This window comes from Calonectris borealis, chromosome 4 (genome assembly GCF_964195595.1).
Source record: "Calonectris borealis chromosome 4, bCalBor7.hap1.2, whole genome shotgun sequence".
Classification (NCBI taxonomy): Eukaryota; Metazoa; Chordata; class Aves; order Procellariiformes; family Procellariidae; genus Calonectris; species Calonectris borealis.
In genome coordinates this window covers 7,819,258-7,836,616 of record NC_134315.1, presented here as the reverse complement: position 1 = coordinate 7,836,616, position 17,359 = coordinate 7,819,258, and the positions used below count along the sequence as shown (strand labels likewise).

At 38.5% G+C, this 17,359-nt stretch overlaps 1 protein-coding gene across 19 annotated transcripts in view; it reads left to right on the top strand.

The window, feature by feature from the left end:
- The window catches only part of CTBP1 (C-terminal binding protein 1), a 251,247-nt gene that overhangs the window by 216,572 nt on the left and 17,316 nt on the right, over positions 1-17,359 (top strand). For all 19 annotated transcript variants that reach the window (XM_075148510.1, XM_075148523.1, XM_075148515.1 and 16 more), the window contains 2 exons: positions 7,180-7,324; positions 11,274-11,480. In XM_075148510.1, the coding sequence (XP_075004611.1) occupies positions 7,180-7,324; positions 11,274-11,480 (352 nt within the window). The remainder of the gene's footprint in view (positions 1-7,179; positions 7,325-11,273; positions 11,481-17,359) is intronic.

The following is a 17,359-nucleotide window of genomic DNA, read 5'->3' as shown; positions in this document are numbered from 1 at the left end:
TTGTTTAGGAGTCAAGCTACAATCTTGCATTTGTACCATCAGTGCTGTTTGTATTCATGATGCAGTTGCAGCATTTTAGTTTTCCATCAAAGTTAAATTCTCTGAGAATATAGATTGAAAGGAAGCTGCCTTGTTCTAAACAGTAATGTATACTTGGGAATAAGTTGTTGATCCAAAACCCTGTAAACTTACTCAAACTGTTTGAATAAGCCTTGGATCAGATTCCTTATGAAAGACAATGAAAAAATTAACAAAAGGAAACGTTAAAAACTTTTGTTACACCTCGTTATACAACAAAGTAGTTAACACACAGCTATCACAGTAAGGATGTATACAGGATCGGTGTTTGTATTCAGTGACCCTTCTGCCAACGTCTGTCAGATTTGCCGCTGGCAATATTACGGGTCAAGTGCAGCGTTACAGGAAGGGGCAGGCTGCCAGTGTCTCCTCTGAACTAACACTGATGCTTTAAAAAGCAGAGTGGAAGTGCTGCTGCGCCCAGGACGCAGCATATATCAATCTTACAGACAGATTAGGGTCTAATATTGTTGGTTATCAACTAGCTTTTTCTTTCGTTTCCCAGTACCAGGTTTTACTAAGGATCATTGGGGCTTGAAAATTGCTGGTGATTATTAACAGGTTTTTTGAGACAGAGTTGCGTGGGTTGATGCGTTGTCATCAGTGACTTTCATGACATAATGAACCTTTGGTATAGATGTTCAATCTGTCGTAGCGTCTGATAGACTTGAACTGAAATGAAACGGAATTCGGCCTTATTAATAGAACATACAAGTTAACACACAGAACTCCTGTTAAAGATTTTTCATTAAAGCCTTTTATTTAGTAAAAGTGTTTTCAGAGTCTATATTCTCAAATTGACTTCTGTCATTAAACTGCATAGAACTGTCAGTAAATCCTGGATTTGAAAGACTGGCTTCAATATAGTTTTTAAAAGGAAGTTTGCTATAGGCTATGCAAGTTATTTATATAGTTTTTTGTGTATTTGTATGTATATGTATATATTTTTGAATAGTATGTTTTAAAAAGACTAGAAATACACTATCATATACATCACGTATGTGTGTATATGTATAGTTTATACAGTGTGTAGATATATAGGTTTTTAGAGAGAGTGTTTTCAGGACCCAGCAAGTAAGTTTTGTTTATGTTTGTATAAAATACTTATACCTATTTGTATTTATGTACAGGATAAGCTTAAGTATTAATATTTAGGGTCTACACTAGACAGTATCCTGGTTGAATAAAATGCATATCATGAAATGGGTAGGTTACTGACAGTGCCGTGGGACATAGGAACCTAACATCGAGCTGATAGTCTCAGAAAGAGAAACAGGAACTTGTAAAAAGCAGCACAAACTAACAGAGTTTTGGAGACCTACTAAATACCGTTTGAGTGCACTGGCTTTTCTTTTTAGTTTTAATGGCATTAGTTTCACATGGGCCCTTTGTAATGGTGTAGTGAGGCTTTGAGAGCAGCCACAAGTCAGCTGCAGCCTTCCCCTGTGTGGCAGACTACTGATCACAAATTTGACATGCAGCTGCTTTTTGCAAGTCAAATAATGCAAGGCCTATTCTGTTTAGGTGAAGTACCTTTTTTCCCACCCAAATGTGCAAAATACCTCAAGTCTGGGGACACTAGAACGTACTTGTTTGGAGATGACACATCAAACTCCAAGTCCAAGAAATGCAATACCCTGTGGTTTTAGAACCAGATGAAATATAGCACTTTCTAGTGATGATTTTCTGGAAGTATTTTTAAACAATTATGATATATTGTCATATTCAATATGTAATTTATATATATGTTCTGTCTCTGCACTGAAGTAGTTTGGCATTTTATATACTGTGTTATGTTTCTATACTCTAGATTTGAGCCACAAGCCTCTGAGATCAGTCTGTCATAGTAAGATCTAGTAGTGTATCTTTAGATGACCAAAGAAGAGGAAGCCTTGCTGTTCTGTTCTTAGCATGTTACGATATGTTTACAATTTTTTGTAAAAATAAACAAGATGCTAAGAGTTCTTCCCCAAATAATACGAGGCATGTGTGTCGGAATGGTGACGATGTGATGTTTGGCATGATGGCTAAAATAGCCTGGTGCTGAAATAAGGTGAAAAAAATAGATAGGAAGATGTTTAAAAAGGATTTCAACCTTCAGTATTCAGGACTCGAGATTTGTTAAATTCTTTGAAATAGAAATGTCTCCTACTATAGTGTCATCTGTTCTCCAAGAGCCTTGGAGACCTGGCATGTTGTGAAAGCAGAGTAGTCATTTTGAGGTTGAAGAACAGCAGAAAGACCTGTCCGAGCAGTTGTGATTGGAAAGGATGTCAGCTCCTTGAAGGGGGTATAAAAAGGCTTTCAACCAGCAGTGTGCTGTAGCTTCACCTGGAAGTAAGTCTGAAGGCATAGAAATTATGCAGGTGGGCTACGTCATCATTTGGTAACAGAAGGAAGCCAACTCATGTCCTGTGTTTCAAGGATCTCAGATCCTTTCTCCCGAAAAGCACTATTGTAGTCTGATGAAAGCAGGAATGGCCGTTGAAGGTACGCAGCTAACTCTGCTTGTTCTCTATCAAATTTTGCCTGTCGCTTTTCCTTGTGAGAGATATGAAGTAGTATTGTCTGACTGCCACATACTTGGGCTGATCTGAAATTTCTAGCTTTCTTGTTAAATATGTTATCTCACTCAAATTGACACGAGTTGATATCTTTGTAATAAAATTGCACTAGAATTTGGTGAATGTTCTATCAATCAAGTTCATCATGGAAAATGATGAGAAAAACACATATACTCCCTGTTTCTCTCATGCATCCGCCACTGGATGTGTTTCTGTAAGTGATCAGTAAATTACTCCCATGCACAGTTATTTTTTCTGAAGATTATTTCATTTTCCAGAACTGTTCACAGTTATGCTGGATTTCACTTTTATGTGTTATACTCAGATTTAGTTCAAGTTTTGATTTTACTCATTGACGAGCTTGTCAGACTTCCTTGCGTGCATTTAGTTTATTGAATTACTGAGAATGTAATTTATACAAATAATTCCAAAATACAGAAACTTTCACTATTAATTTTTTTAATCTGTAAGTGGCGTTATTAACATTCATCAATGCTGAATGTTTTGAACATCAGATTTTCTGCTATTATTTTCTGCCTTTTTGGCATGCTTCAATCACATGGCCAGTTGCAAAAAGCAGTGACGTAACTTAATTATCAAATTAATGTGAAATAATACACCTTGCAGAATATTGCGGTTTTGGCAATGGATTTCCTTGCGAACTGGTCCATAATCCTAGGAGAGGCTCAAACACTAAAAAGAAATTCTAAAAGATTTGTCATTTGCATCTGTTTGTTCCATATCCCATATGATGGGTAAATAACTGCCTGTGGAAATGGCTAGCGTCAGCATTAAGCCATAGCTGAGAAGTATTTTTCCTTTTATTGAATACATTCCCAAGCTTCCAAATACTTTTTCGTCTCCTCCTAGTGCCAAGCCATAACCTAGATGGGCCCAAAAATGTAGTGTAATGGGTCCAGACCGGTGCTCTTAGAGTCCAAATTACAGTCCTGACTGGCTGAGTTAATAAAATATGCATGATAGTGAAGTGAAAAGCTGCTTCCCAGATGAAACACTGTGATTTTAAAACGCAGATGTCTGAGCCACTTCATCTGTCTTTTAGCCCCTATTTAATGCAGTCCTTAACGTAGTGGCAGCTCTCTGTCTGCACGCACAAACACACACACCATTGGCCTTTTCCAGCCTGGGAGAGGAGGGTCTGGCTGTCATAGGAGCCTTAGGTGAGTCCTCGTAAGCTCTAAGCCACTTCAATTTTTGCTCTTCTGACAACCACACAGAGGGTGTTTCCTCCTGCGTCACAGCCATCTAGAGCAACCTTTGAGGGGCCGAAGGAAATGTATGTGATAAAACACAGAATGGAGGACATGGCTCATTGGAGAGAACCAGGATATCATAAAGAACTTGAGAACCTTGAGGCCTGAAGTAATAAGTGCTCCGACTCGGAGGAAGAAGTCCTACTGTAAACTTGGGAGTGTGACAGAAACACACGCTTCAGGGAGAAGGGTTCAGATTCGCGCGTTAGTCAAAGGATCAGCTGGCAGTGTGACGATGGCCATGCAGAAGCGTCACACGTCATGTGAGACTTCATTAAGAGAGATTTCCAGCACGCCTACTGCTGCTGCGAGTGGTAGCGTTGGTATAACACAGTGGGGAGGGAGACCTCCAGTAGCACGCTGGGTGCAGTTGTGATCACCCGCAGAGGAGTTGAGCTGAGACGACTTTAAGCGCAGGGGAGCAGTGTTAGACTTGATCAGGGGGGTAAAAGGGCGTCATCCTAGATGAGACTAGAAGGACTAGGCTTCTGAAGTTGTTGTGGTTTAACCTGGCAGGCAGACAAACACCACACAGCCGCTCACTCACTCCCCCACCCCCCCACCCCCCAGTGGGGTGGGGGAGAGAATTGGGGAAAAAAAAAAAAGTAAAATTTGTGGATTGAGATAAAGACAATTTAATAGAACAGAAAGGGAAGGGAAAATAACAATAATAATGATAGAATATACAGAATGAGTGATGCACAATGCAGTTGCTCACCACCCACTGACCGATGCTCAAGGAGCAATCCCCCTCCTCCACCAACCCCCAGTTTATGTACTGAGCATGTCGTCATATGGTATGGAATACCCCGTTGGCCAGTTGGGTCAGCTGTCCTGGCTGTGCTCCCTCCCAGCTTCTTGTGCACCTGGCAGAGCATGGGAAGCTGGAAAGTCCTTGACTATATCAACACTACTTAGCAACAACTAAAACATCAGCGTGTTATCAACATTATTCTCCTGCTAAATCCGAAACACAGCACTACACCAGCTAATAGGAGGAAAATTAACTCCACCCCAGCCGAAACCAGGACAGAAGTCTAGCCAAACAGATGCTGAGAGGGGATATGATCGTGTCTATAAATACATTTGGATTGTAAACACCAGGGAGAAAGTACAGTTTAAGCAAATGGCCAACGCTGGCGCCAGAACAAATGGATACAAGCTGGGCTGTGAATAAATTGAGGCTGGAAATTAGAAGAAATTTCCATATCGTTGGAGCTGTGAGATTTTCTTTTAGAATTAATGGGACAGAATGGAACAGTTTTCTTTTAGAATTAATGGGACAAAAAAAACGCTAAGGGCATTTTAGGTGGGCACTCAGGTTATAAGAGGGACTATTTCTTGTGTAGACTGCCCCAGGCATGGGCTTTGACTTGGTCCATACCAGCTGTAATGTAGCTGCGGAAGCAAAACCAATAAACTGTTTTGTGTTTTTTTTAACCCTATGTAACAGCTCAAGGAAACACGTTCTGATGAGTGCAGTCTTTGTGATTGGTGACTGCTAGATGTAATCTCCAAAGGACTTGTTTGTACCATTAAAATCAAGGAGTTTTGTGTGTGTATAATCGTTTATAAGATCAGAGCCTACAGCTCTTCTTTGAATTATGTTGTAGCCACATTCTTTAAGGATGTGTAATTTCTAATTTTTTTGCAGTTCTTATCCTTACAAGCGAATCCAAATTCTGCTCAAAGCATTCTGGTCTTTATCTGACTTAGAACTGGGGTTACCAATCCAGAAACACCTGTTGAAATAGCGTCAGTAGCTTCAGTAAGAATAGCAGCAATAGCTTCAGTTTTCTTTCACTTTTATGGAGTTTGTTTTTATTTTCTTTTAAAATTTTTATTCATGTGTTTTAATTTTAAAAATTACTGCTGCAGATCTTGGGTTCCAACAGTTGGAATCCTCTGTGTGCGAGATTGTGGTTTGCTGCAGTAGTTCTTTTTAAACGATTTGCGTTGATGTTGATTATTGTTACTGATCTTGCAGTACACTGGAAAATGCTCATATGAGCAGAAATAACTAAGATGACAGAATCTGTACACGTACCAAAGTCTATTGAATAAGAGATTTAGAGCCTCTGCAGAACTTTTATGTGAAGTGCGTCATAGGAACCTCTTGAAGTCATTACAGCTAGCTTAGATGTTGAAATGATTTGTGCATGTTTTGTATCTCGTAGAACGATTAGGATATTAGTTAGTGCATTGAAGGTGGAAACACAGAGAAGTGTTCCGAAGAAGTGAAATTGTCCAATTTGCATATAAAGAGAAAATATTTTCTGCTTTCTGAACAATAAACGTGTATCAGCTTTGTGGGGTGCAGTGTCACTGCTTGTTTGGTAGCAGAATTCGAAACTGCTGGGCATGGTGTGCTAGGCTCTCTTCCCCCTCTCCACACCCCTTCCTCTTAACCTTTCTTGAGTAGGTTGGATGCACTCTAATATAATTGGAAAGATATTCAGACCTTTCAGACCCTGTCAGTTTATTTTCGCTTTTTTGGCGCGCTCTCTCACAAGTTTTTTTTCTTTGGCAACATTTTTGCTTTGGTACAATTTCTTATTTCTTAGAGGTGCTGTTTCTTCTGGATAACGTCTAGTTTGGCATCTCAGTTGTAGCAATTAATATGACATCCAGTTTTCCATCAGTGAGAGCTTAGACAGTTGCAGTATCAATAAACTAAGGGACAAACACTTTGTTCTTATGTATGAATTGTCAGATTTCAGTCTCTGTTGTCTAAGGGTTTTGTAATGATTACTGAATGTTTTCTATTCAGGTATCAAGTGGTTTAATAGCGCAGTGAATGCCTGTGCCACTGTGTGTATGGTGAAGAGAGATTGCTCTGTGACTCCATTCAAAACTGAATGTCAGCTGCCTAAGCATAAAAATACTTATTGTTCAAAGTGAGTGCTTGCTCCCATGTTGTGTCTCATCTGCACGTGCAGATGCAGTCCAGTGGTGCTTGTACTTAGGGTTCGATACTGCAGGGCATCTCCTGTGAAATGAGAAGAGCTTTCCCTCTTAGTAAGAACATAAATACAGGTCACTTAGTTCTTCTAAAGCTAGTCTTATTATGCTAGAACGGATACATCTTGTTAGAAAGACTAACAAGAGGCTGGAAGATGTTTGGAGAAATAACCTTTAAAAAAAAAGACCTGGATTTAATGCTTTTATAGTCTTTTTATACCTGAAAATATGTATATGTGATGAAGCTGAGATTCTATGAAAGAAAAAAAAATCAGTATTTTTTTCTTCCATTTTATTTATAGGTACTAAATGAAGCAGTGGGTGCACTGATGTATCACACTATCACTTTAACACGAGAAGACCTGGAGAAATTTAAAGCACTTCGAATAATTGTCCGAATTGGCAGTGGTTTTGATAATATTGACATCAAATCTGCTGGAGATTTAGGTATGACTATTAAAGACATTATTTTACATCTTATACTGAAATCTGATAGCATCTAAGTCTTTCCATTAATGTTTTCTGTATAATTTATACTAACATAGTATGTAAGCTGTATAATTTTCTCATCAAAGTGTTTAAAAATCATTATAGTGATACTAGCATTAGTTAATTAAGTGATAATATTAACAGCTTTGTGACAGGATGATAATCTGCCTGTTCAATATAAACTCAAGGAGTAAGGCCGTAATTTTTCATCTCTTTCTTTTTTACCCCAATTGTGTATTTTAACTACTGCTGCTGTAATCCAATCACAAAATATAATTCCATCAGCATGGCATACTACTTCTGTTTGAATAAAAAATGAGATCATTATCAACTGTCTGAGACTTAATTTATGATGCATGAGATTTAGTACTAAACCACTCCATAAAATAGAAATACCGATTTTATAGGAGAATCAGTTGTTGCTGCTTTAGAATAAATTCGCACACTGGAACTATGAAGAGATGGTGCTTAGTGTTTCACTGTAAAAAAGCAACAATCTGATTTTTACTTTTCTTTCTTTAGGATAAACCATCTCTTACCTATAATCTACAGGTCAAACCACCACTCAGGATAAAAGTCTGCGTTTTCTGTGTTTCTTTTCTAAGATTGAGGTGACCAAGTATGTTTCCCATTATGCTCTAAGAAGATCTTGGAAACATTTGTTTCAATGTGACAATGCTTAGTCCTGGTAATAACCCCAGTGTTGTAATGAGGAGCTGTAATATGGTCTGTTTATCAGTAAATGACAGTAAAATAATTACCTGTTTCTAATGGCGGTGTAGTTTGCACAGCAGGCAGAGGCTAACAACTTCTCGGCGAGTTTCTATAAAGAACAGATCAGGTCTGAAAGCGTGCAAGGCTGTGTTCCTACGTATTGTAACTAGCGCCACAGTTAGGCACATGCCCCAAACCCCACGTATATATGTAGGGATTGGCCTGGCGTAAAATCCTAGATCAAAAGCCAAAACCTAGGTACAGATCAAAGGCGCTTACCAGTCAGGAGTCCGATTTCTGCAGGGAATCCCTGATAAGAGGAACATCTTTGCAGGTTTGTTGGCTGTTTCTGCAAGTCTCCATGCTGGATTGAAACCCAAGCTTATAATTTAAATGCATCCGCATAATTCTTCAAGCCAGAGTACACCAGATTTGGGAGATTCTCACTCGTATGAAATGCTAAATGGCCACATTCCTAATCATTCAGTTCTGATGCTGTGATTAGACTGAGTTAGGATCCATCCGTTCGTGCATTCCAGTGTTTACATAATACAATTGTCCACTCCGTCAAAAGCCAATAAATGCTGGAAGGTTTATGGCGTAAAATCTCTGATTTAAATATTTGGGGTGAAATGGTTGGAATTAAATACTAACTCAATCACTTTCCATTTGTTGAACTAGCACAAATAATGTGCATCTCAAGGAGGTAATATGAGAGTTAATTGCTCTTCATAAAAAGCTTTGATTCACTCTTGAAATTTAGTGTAGAGTTAGACCGTAAAGTCTGACATATTCCTGAACTTCCGTAGTAACTTTTGGAGTTATTTTTCTTAGAGCTGGCTCATGGGGTTGTTACCAGCTTTTCCTATTAAGTATTATTTTCAAATTAGCACTTTTACTTTTCTTAAAATGCATGAAAACGTATGTTTCTTGGATAAAATCTTTACGATCTGGTCTGCTTTTTCTCCACTTTATTAATTGTTGACTAGAAAATATGTACAAGTTGTGAGTGTAGCTGGATGCAAGTGAAGTGGGAGTAAAGGTGATGCCCGTTGACTTCTGCATTTTTCAGCATTGAGCCTATGCGCAAGATCACTGAAAGCGGTGGGAAAAGGGGAAAGGGAAGGGAGCACAGAAGCGATGGATATGAGATGAGTGTGTGCTATCTCTTCCTATGTGAAATGACTCTCTTCTTCATATCCTTGCCTCTCTTTTGCTGCTTTTTGTGGTTCACCGTGTCTCTGCCTTTCAGAAATTAGCTGGTTTTAAAGTTGCGGGGAAATACGGAAAAGGAAATTCCTACAGTTTAGGAGAGAAATTATCTGACTTTTGTTCCCCAAGTTTCCTAAGGAAACCTATTAGGGAGGAAGGTATAATGCGAGTTCAATTCCTTATTTCTCTTCCCAAATATGTAACGTAACTATTTAAGCTCCTTTTAAAGCATTATCTTTTTGATGCCAGCTATCAGGAGACATGCTTATTAAATTTGTTTTGCCATCTAAAACCTGCATTTTTGCTCCATGAAAAAGACTTTTTGTATAAACAAATGCAGCTGTTTAATATGATGCACTTAAAGGGGTAGGGATGTTATTTTTCAATCTTGCGCTTTTCCCCCCCCACCTTGCGCTTTTTTCCCTATTTTTAAAAAATGGTGCGTTTCTTACTACCATTGATGTTAGCAGGATGCCAAGATTAATGTTCCAGCAAATGATGCTGTTTTATCTTTGTGTAAGTCTAAGAGCAGTGACTCAGCAGACACTATATCTCTACAGCAAAGAAAAGAAAAATAGTTCTGCAGGTTCCTTAATGTTGATTTTTACTGATCTAAAGAAAGCTGTAAAACAGTGCTGGGCAGCAGAATGAAGGTATTTGTAGAACATAGATAAATATGGTATGAGCTTATTATTTGTCAGGTTATTTTTATTACTATTATTGGAGAGAATGCTTTTTCTTCCTTGCTTCATAAGATATACTGGTGTTAGCTGTGGACTCATTGAATATTTATTTATGTAAAAACCCAAACAACTAGACAGTATTAGGGTGCTTTTTAGTATACAAAACACTTTTTTTCGCTACCGTGAAATTATACTGTATACTGTTTGTGATCTCAGTCAGCAGAACTGAGACACAAACATTTGTGGGAGCTGATAATTAGAGAGAGAACATGTAGTAAATAGCAAGAATGAAGAGAGAGGAGTCAGAAAGGACACAAACTTTTTCAAGTAAACATTTGCTTAACTGCTGTATATTGAGTATTGGAAGGTAAAAAGCAGAATGGGATAACTTGCATGCAATTACAATCACATGTTGCCTGTTTTTTTGAAGTAAAGAAGGAATATTGTGAGTCTTGAGTCAATCCACCTTCCACAATTGTCTGTGGAAATCTGTAACGGTCGTTTAGCTGCTTGACGTTACGCACTTTTCAACTAGTAACTTTTCAGCTATTAGGAGCATGGACTTAATTTTGCGTTATCTTTACATGCCACGCAGAAGCAGATTTTATATTTCCCTATTGACAATTAGATGGTTTATCTCTTTAATTTGAGGGACCTGGAAGGGGCTTGGGTTCTGCGTGTTGTAATTCTACAAACCCGTGTGCAACACGAAACAAATTGTCCCTCCCTGTCTCATGATTACCTATACATGAATTGGAATTACTAATAGTCGTCCTGTGAGGGCTCTGTAAGAGTTGCTGTCATTATAAATTACTTTATCTTTTTTATAACCTGTATAGATAGCTTTTGGGAAGGGTATGTGCTCAGTGGTGGAAAGCTAACTCACACAATTAACTCTAAACAATGATCATTAATCGCACTGTTGAGAGCAAAGATTTCTCTTTGCTATTCAAAACACCTAGCTCAGTGTGCATGTAAAACGCTTACCAAGACTTGTGTTCTAAACTACCTGACATCTTCAGTACTTTCCTTTTTTGGTTTCAGTGGATTGTTTATTGCTTGCCTTAGTTTGCAAACACAATAAATAGTAATAAAAAATGAGGAAAAAAAAGTTTGAACATATTTATCAACTATTATGTCAAGTATTCTGTCTACCATTACAGTCAGAAACTTAGTATTTGTGCAAAACAGGTGTTGAAATATCTGTAAATCTAAGCATCATACTCCTGAATTGCTGTTAAATGGGAAAAAGTCAGAAACGTTTGGCAACTGGTATCCTCTCCCCCCGTTCTTTGCAGGGATCGCAGTGTGTAATGTGCCAGCTGCCTCGGTAGAAGAAACGGCAGATTCTACCATGTGCCACATTCTGAACCTGTACAGGCGAACCACCTGGCTTCACCAGGCTTTGCGAGAAGGCACGAGAGTACAAAGCGTTGAACAGATTCGGGAAGTGGCTTCTGGAGCTGCCAGGATCAGAGGGGAGACCTTGGGCATTATTGGATTAGGTACGTTGGCTTGAGAGGTGGTTTAATACTCCTCGCCTTCCGTTGCTTTAAAAAAAAAAAATGAAGATTTGAGCTATCAAAATGGAACGCTTAGTTCACTCCTTCCCATGTCAAGCATTCTGTGTAATACCTCTTCATTCCTGGTGTTTATGTGTCTCAAATGTTTTCCCCTTAGAGGACATCATTTCCCTCAGAAAACTTACTTTCTTGTTGATATTCTCTCAATTCATTGAATTTCTGTACGTCTTTCTGTTGCTGTATTGCCTGGTGTCAGGCACACTGGTTGTGAGAGAAGGAGACACCATCACTTCCCTTTTCCACGACAAGGATCCTGCTACTTCAACCCAGTGTCACATGTATACGTTGTATTTCTCTTCCATTGTCATATCTGGTTCTGTTTGTGCTTTTTTCCTTTTACTGTTTTTAACATATCTGAAAAGTCTTTGCTGCAGTAACAGCCTGCAGAACAGTTATTTCGTGCATTTGGTTGAGCTGCATCTGAAATTGTATTTCAGCTCAAATGAGAGGAAAAATATATGCAAGAAAGTTTGAAATGTTTCCAGAGCTAACAAAATCACCTACTTACCTCTCTGAATGGCCCTAAATGTGGTTCAGCATCTAACAGATGGACAGGCTTGCTTGAGATGAATTAATTACTGTCTGTTACAGAAGTAGAGAGGAAAAACAAGCAAGTCAGTTTCTATATAAAAATTATTCAGTCATGTGCTTGTCTTATCAAAGATCTGATAGATTGTAGATGTAATTGCTGTGGTATTCATCCACAGGAATAATTAATATGATTTTGACAACAAGGCATCATACTTAAATGACTGTTCCAGTTACACATTGCTGTCAAATAACTCAAGCCATGAACTCTTACTTTTGGAAGCTGAAAATAGCCTGGCATTACATAGTACTTATTTAAATGAGTATGCAACACGCCAAAAACATCTTCACAGTCAAAGAATTGCCTTTAAAATATGACTTTCAAAAAGTTAGTCATGAAGTTGCTTTCTCAAATCTGTACCCGTGTAATTATGCACCTCATTTGAACACACAGTGATTATTGCACTCACAATCACAGCATCTGTACATAAATAATAGACAATCACGTGCAGTGTTTTAAAAATGGAAATGGATACCTAGTTTTTGAAACTTAAGCCTTGGCTCACATGCTATGTGCATATTTGCTGGAGATATCTGTCCTGTTGGCATTGCACTTTTTGTGTTGCACAAATTCCAGATTGAGATTAGAAAAAAGTTCATTCATTATTGACTTACTTAAGTGAATTTTGTGTGTGTTGTTTTTGTTGTGAATGACTGAAAAGTTTAGAGAAACAAATGGATAGTTGGATTGCCAGTATGTGTGTAAGGCTACGTAAAACGCTAGTTTTTGTTTTTAGTTTTAAAAAGCAAGCCTTTTGTGTGTGTGGTATATTAAAAGGCTAGTAAACTCTGATTTTAAAGGTACACATCTGTCACTATTATTAACCAGTCATTTTCTCTAGCCTTTTATTGTTCCTATTTGTTTTCCTACAACAGAATATTAACAATTTCAAGGAAAATTTAAGTTTTAAAGTCAGTTTTGAAAACTTCCACTGTTTCTTTTTGTGCATGTATGTGAATAGGCACAACATTTTGATTCTGACCTGTTCTAACAAACTCCTATGCACCTATGAATGAAGGATAAAAATGTAGTCTTAGAAGATATGGAAATAGGGCTGTACTAGACTTTACATTTGAGCACTTCAGGCACTTAGGCTGTGATATACACTCTTTTCTCCTACAGATCACTTCAAGAGGCTACCTGTCTCTAGTTTCAGACTAAAATGCGTATTTACAACCACCTTCAAAAGCCTGTTGCCCTTAGGTTATGTTTCTCTACTAGTGGCCTCTTCCCACATCTGTAGTTTTGCCTCTATTTATTATTTATTATTTAGACATGTCAACGTCAGACGTGATGAACCACTAAGAGGCTATGAACTGAATGTATTGCACACAAAATAAACAATTCTCATCATCTGTTACTAAGTCCTTCTTTTCTCTAGTTCTGTGCAGTATCCGTGTTTCTGTCCTTTTCTCGTTAATGTGCATCTGAGATCATCTCATATCTCAACCACAGCTATGTTTCTCTATTCTTGTCTTAAACATGTGGTCTCTTCAGCAGTGGGTTGCTTAAATTTATCACTTTGCTGCTGCAACAGCTAACTCCAGACCTTCTTCACATCTGTTCCTGGGCTTTTCTCTTGTTTTGCCAGAAGAGAAACACCCTAGCTCTTGCCTATCTCTGTGCTAGGGAATGACTATGTCATTCCCTCCAAAGCTTCAGCTACTCACTTCCTTATCCATTGGTCTAGCCAAGTTTCATGACTCACTTGCCTTTTTCTTTCCATCACCCACTCTCTTTTCTTTGCCTCCTCTCATGCATATTCCTGCTTTGACACTCGGTCTATCCTGCTTAATCCTATTACTCCGTGCTCCTCCTTTAAAGTTAACCCCATCTCTCATCCTCTGCTTGTATTGAGCTTGAAGATAAGCAGAGACTCAACAGCATAATGCCTCCTTCATGTGCGTGTTGGATACCATCCGTCATTGTGGTGGTGTTTGGTTAGCCTCTGAGCTCCTTAGGGCAGAGCCTGTGTTTCTTTCTGTCTTTATGAAGTGTGTGATTCTTTGAGCCTTACATAAATAATAATATCACATCATTAAACAGCTGTCTCTGTCACTTTTAATCTTTATTACTATCCAGTGTCCTATATTTCAAGTGATGCATCACAAGCTTGGATAGTAAGCCCTGCCTTTAAAAAAAAAAAAAAAGCTACCTTTTCACCTTATATCTAGACATTTAGGATTTTTGTTTTTTAAAGAGAATATTTATGAGCAGCAGCATGTAAGTACTTGGATGAAATAGATAGCTGGACCTGGTTCTGCTGTAGTGATGGTTTTACAGCAGTGAAGGCAGTGAAGTCACACTCCCTTCCCCTTCCTTCCCAGTTACGAATGCTGATGACTAATAGCTAATGCATTTCCTCACTCAAGAGAGGTAAAATTCCTCCAAATACATTTGTCTCCACATCGTAATGAATGTCATCGCTCAGTTTGTCTCTCCTCACCTGCTGTATTCTCTCAACGGTTCCACGGTCCTGACTAGATGTTGGCCAAAGTACCGATCTGCATTATCAGACAATATTAAGGCTTCAGAGTTGGGTGGTATTACCATGCAGTAAATGATGTACCCTTAGCAGTCCTACTAGCTCTCGTAATGTGCTCAGCAGGACATGTAACAAAATGGCACTCTCCACATTTCAGAGTCCTCCAGGAGGGTGGAAAAATTACCCAGATTCTCCATTACTGTTGCGTAGACAGGAAAGAGCTGCTAAGTGAAAGCACTTTTTCTTTCCATGGAAGTCTGCAAGCAGGTCATCAACATTTCCACGGTATCGAGGACATTTTATAAAACTTTGTAATGCCAGGATAGGATGCTCATTCTTTGCCCAAGGGCTGGGCGGGGGTCACCGACAACTGCACCTACTCTGCTGTCACACTCAAATCAAGTCATTGGCAAGGTTAAGGTCAGAGACACCTGCAAACTGGGAGACCTGGGTAGAGGGGGAGTAGATGGGTCAGAATGTAACAGGAGACCCAGGCGTTTGTGATGAGTCTCTCTTCACAATTCTGGTGTCACTGAAATGATGCATGGGCTTTGCTAGAGCTTTATATAAATCCCTAATTTCTAAAATAGGCTTTTGTTGCTTTCTGCTTTTTTTGCTTTTGTATGCAACACGCATTTTCTGCATTCTTCCCACACTACAGACCAAGAAGTTCATTTGATATTTTGAACTTCAGAATTTGCCTTCCCTGGAAGCAGCCATGAATATTCATAGCAATTGTACATGCGTTTAAGATAGAGTTGTCCTGAAGGTGGGATGCTTTGTGTGCTGTTCTGTTGTTGTTGATGTGCTGAGGTAGGTTTTGAGCCCTCATACCCAGGAGAGTCTCATATAACAGAAGTTTTTCAGGAAAGGAAAAAAACATCATAGGTTTGTGGTTGTACTATATTGTCAGACTGTAGTTTAAAAAGCAATTGGCAAATTATGTGTGTCTACCTATGTATTTGTCTAACGACTAAGACTAAATATGAATTGTCAATTGCGGAAGAGTTTTATCCCATAAAATAATTGAAATAGGACAATTCTGGCTAGAAGTACACGTATGTGATTCCCAAGTGTTTCAGAAGGAAACTTTGCACACATTGAAGAAGGCTTTGCTTTATTAGCCTGGTTGCAATGAATGGAAAGCGTAGCTTTAACTGGAGTCTGTTGTAAGAGATTTCACTGTCGTGAATCCCCTCAGGTATTAGTGTTGTAAAGAGTGTAAAAAAGAACAGATGACAGAATGTTGCATGTGAAAATGAATGGAGCTGGAGTAAAAGCGATATGCTTTGTTTAAAAAAAAAAAAATGTTTACAGTTGTGTGACTGATTCCTTGAGCTGTGAACATGCCAAAACTTGAAAATAATACAGTGTTTGTGCTGAAAATTGTCTAATTCAAGTTTATGAAAAACAGCTTGGAAAGCAAACAAATAACATGTATGCAAGTATTGAAATAAAAGATTTTGAAGAGTATTTTAACTTGGCATCCCCAAAGAAAAGCGGACAGCCCCCATCAGATTGACATACTGTTTAATATTCCAAGCACATCTGTCACTAAGCACTGCAGAATTGCTGTGTTCAGGTTAAATGATCAACAAAAAACCTTTCTTCCTGTGGCTTCTTAAGTTTTATTCAAAGAGAAACTGAAAAGCAAGGGAAATCCCTTTAAGCACAATAGGGAAGAGACGGGATTTCCCTGTGTTAATTTGATGCTTTTTTGAACAAATTCAGATGTTACAAAAGAAAACTTGTTGACTTTTTTTTTTTTAAATGAAACATAATTATTATGGTGTGTCTAGTGGTGCTTTTGAAATGTCTTTATCTTAACATTTGTAATACTCTAACACAAGTGTCCAGTGCGTAGTCTTCTAACCTGAGAAATGTGTTAGTTCTCGTTCTTCAAATTACCCTTACTCACTAGATGTACTCATTCACTTTTTTTCTCTGGGTTTTACTGGTAGTGTGTCAAAGGGGAATACACGCCTCCTGATACATGTGGCACGGAGTCATGCCCAGACAGCGATTTCAGGCACATATCTGAAATATTACAGTAAGGAAAGTGGAACAGAGAAAAGCTAAGGTCAATGTGAATACCAAATGAAACCACACTCTTCTTAACTAGGTGCTGTATGGTGGGCTGTATTTATTCATCATTTAGGTAGATGGATACAAAATTTTTTAAAGCCTTAAGATGACAGGATTCTTGTAGGTATTTTAATGCTGAAAAGATGTTGTTCAAAATGAAAGAAAATACTAGTTCAGAAAGGAGATTCCATGCATTGAGAGTGGTTGAGCTTCAGATTAAACAAATTATCTTTTATTGCATCCATTTTTGAGGATTAATTTTATAGCTTTTTATTAAAGCCAGCTGGTCCGACATGGGTAAGAATAAGTCCTTGGCAGGATGTGTTCACAAGCAGTAGTGTTTTACCATAAACAGGCCCAGCAGGCAAGCCCTTGTATTACACAGATTATTGCAGATTACGTGACATCTTCTGGCATTTCAGATCTCGGGTTGCAAAAGGTGCAAGCCTCCTGCTTTGTTTTGAACAAGGCAACGTGAAACAGCCCAGATGTAACATTTCTGATCTTGGTGATGATTTCTAGTGGCATGGGAGCCGCCTCTTTTTTATCCTCTTCCAGTTGCTGTACAAAGCAGCATGGTTTGATACAAGCATTTGCAATAGGAAGGAGGAGGCTACCTTACACCAGCTGCTTCACATCTGT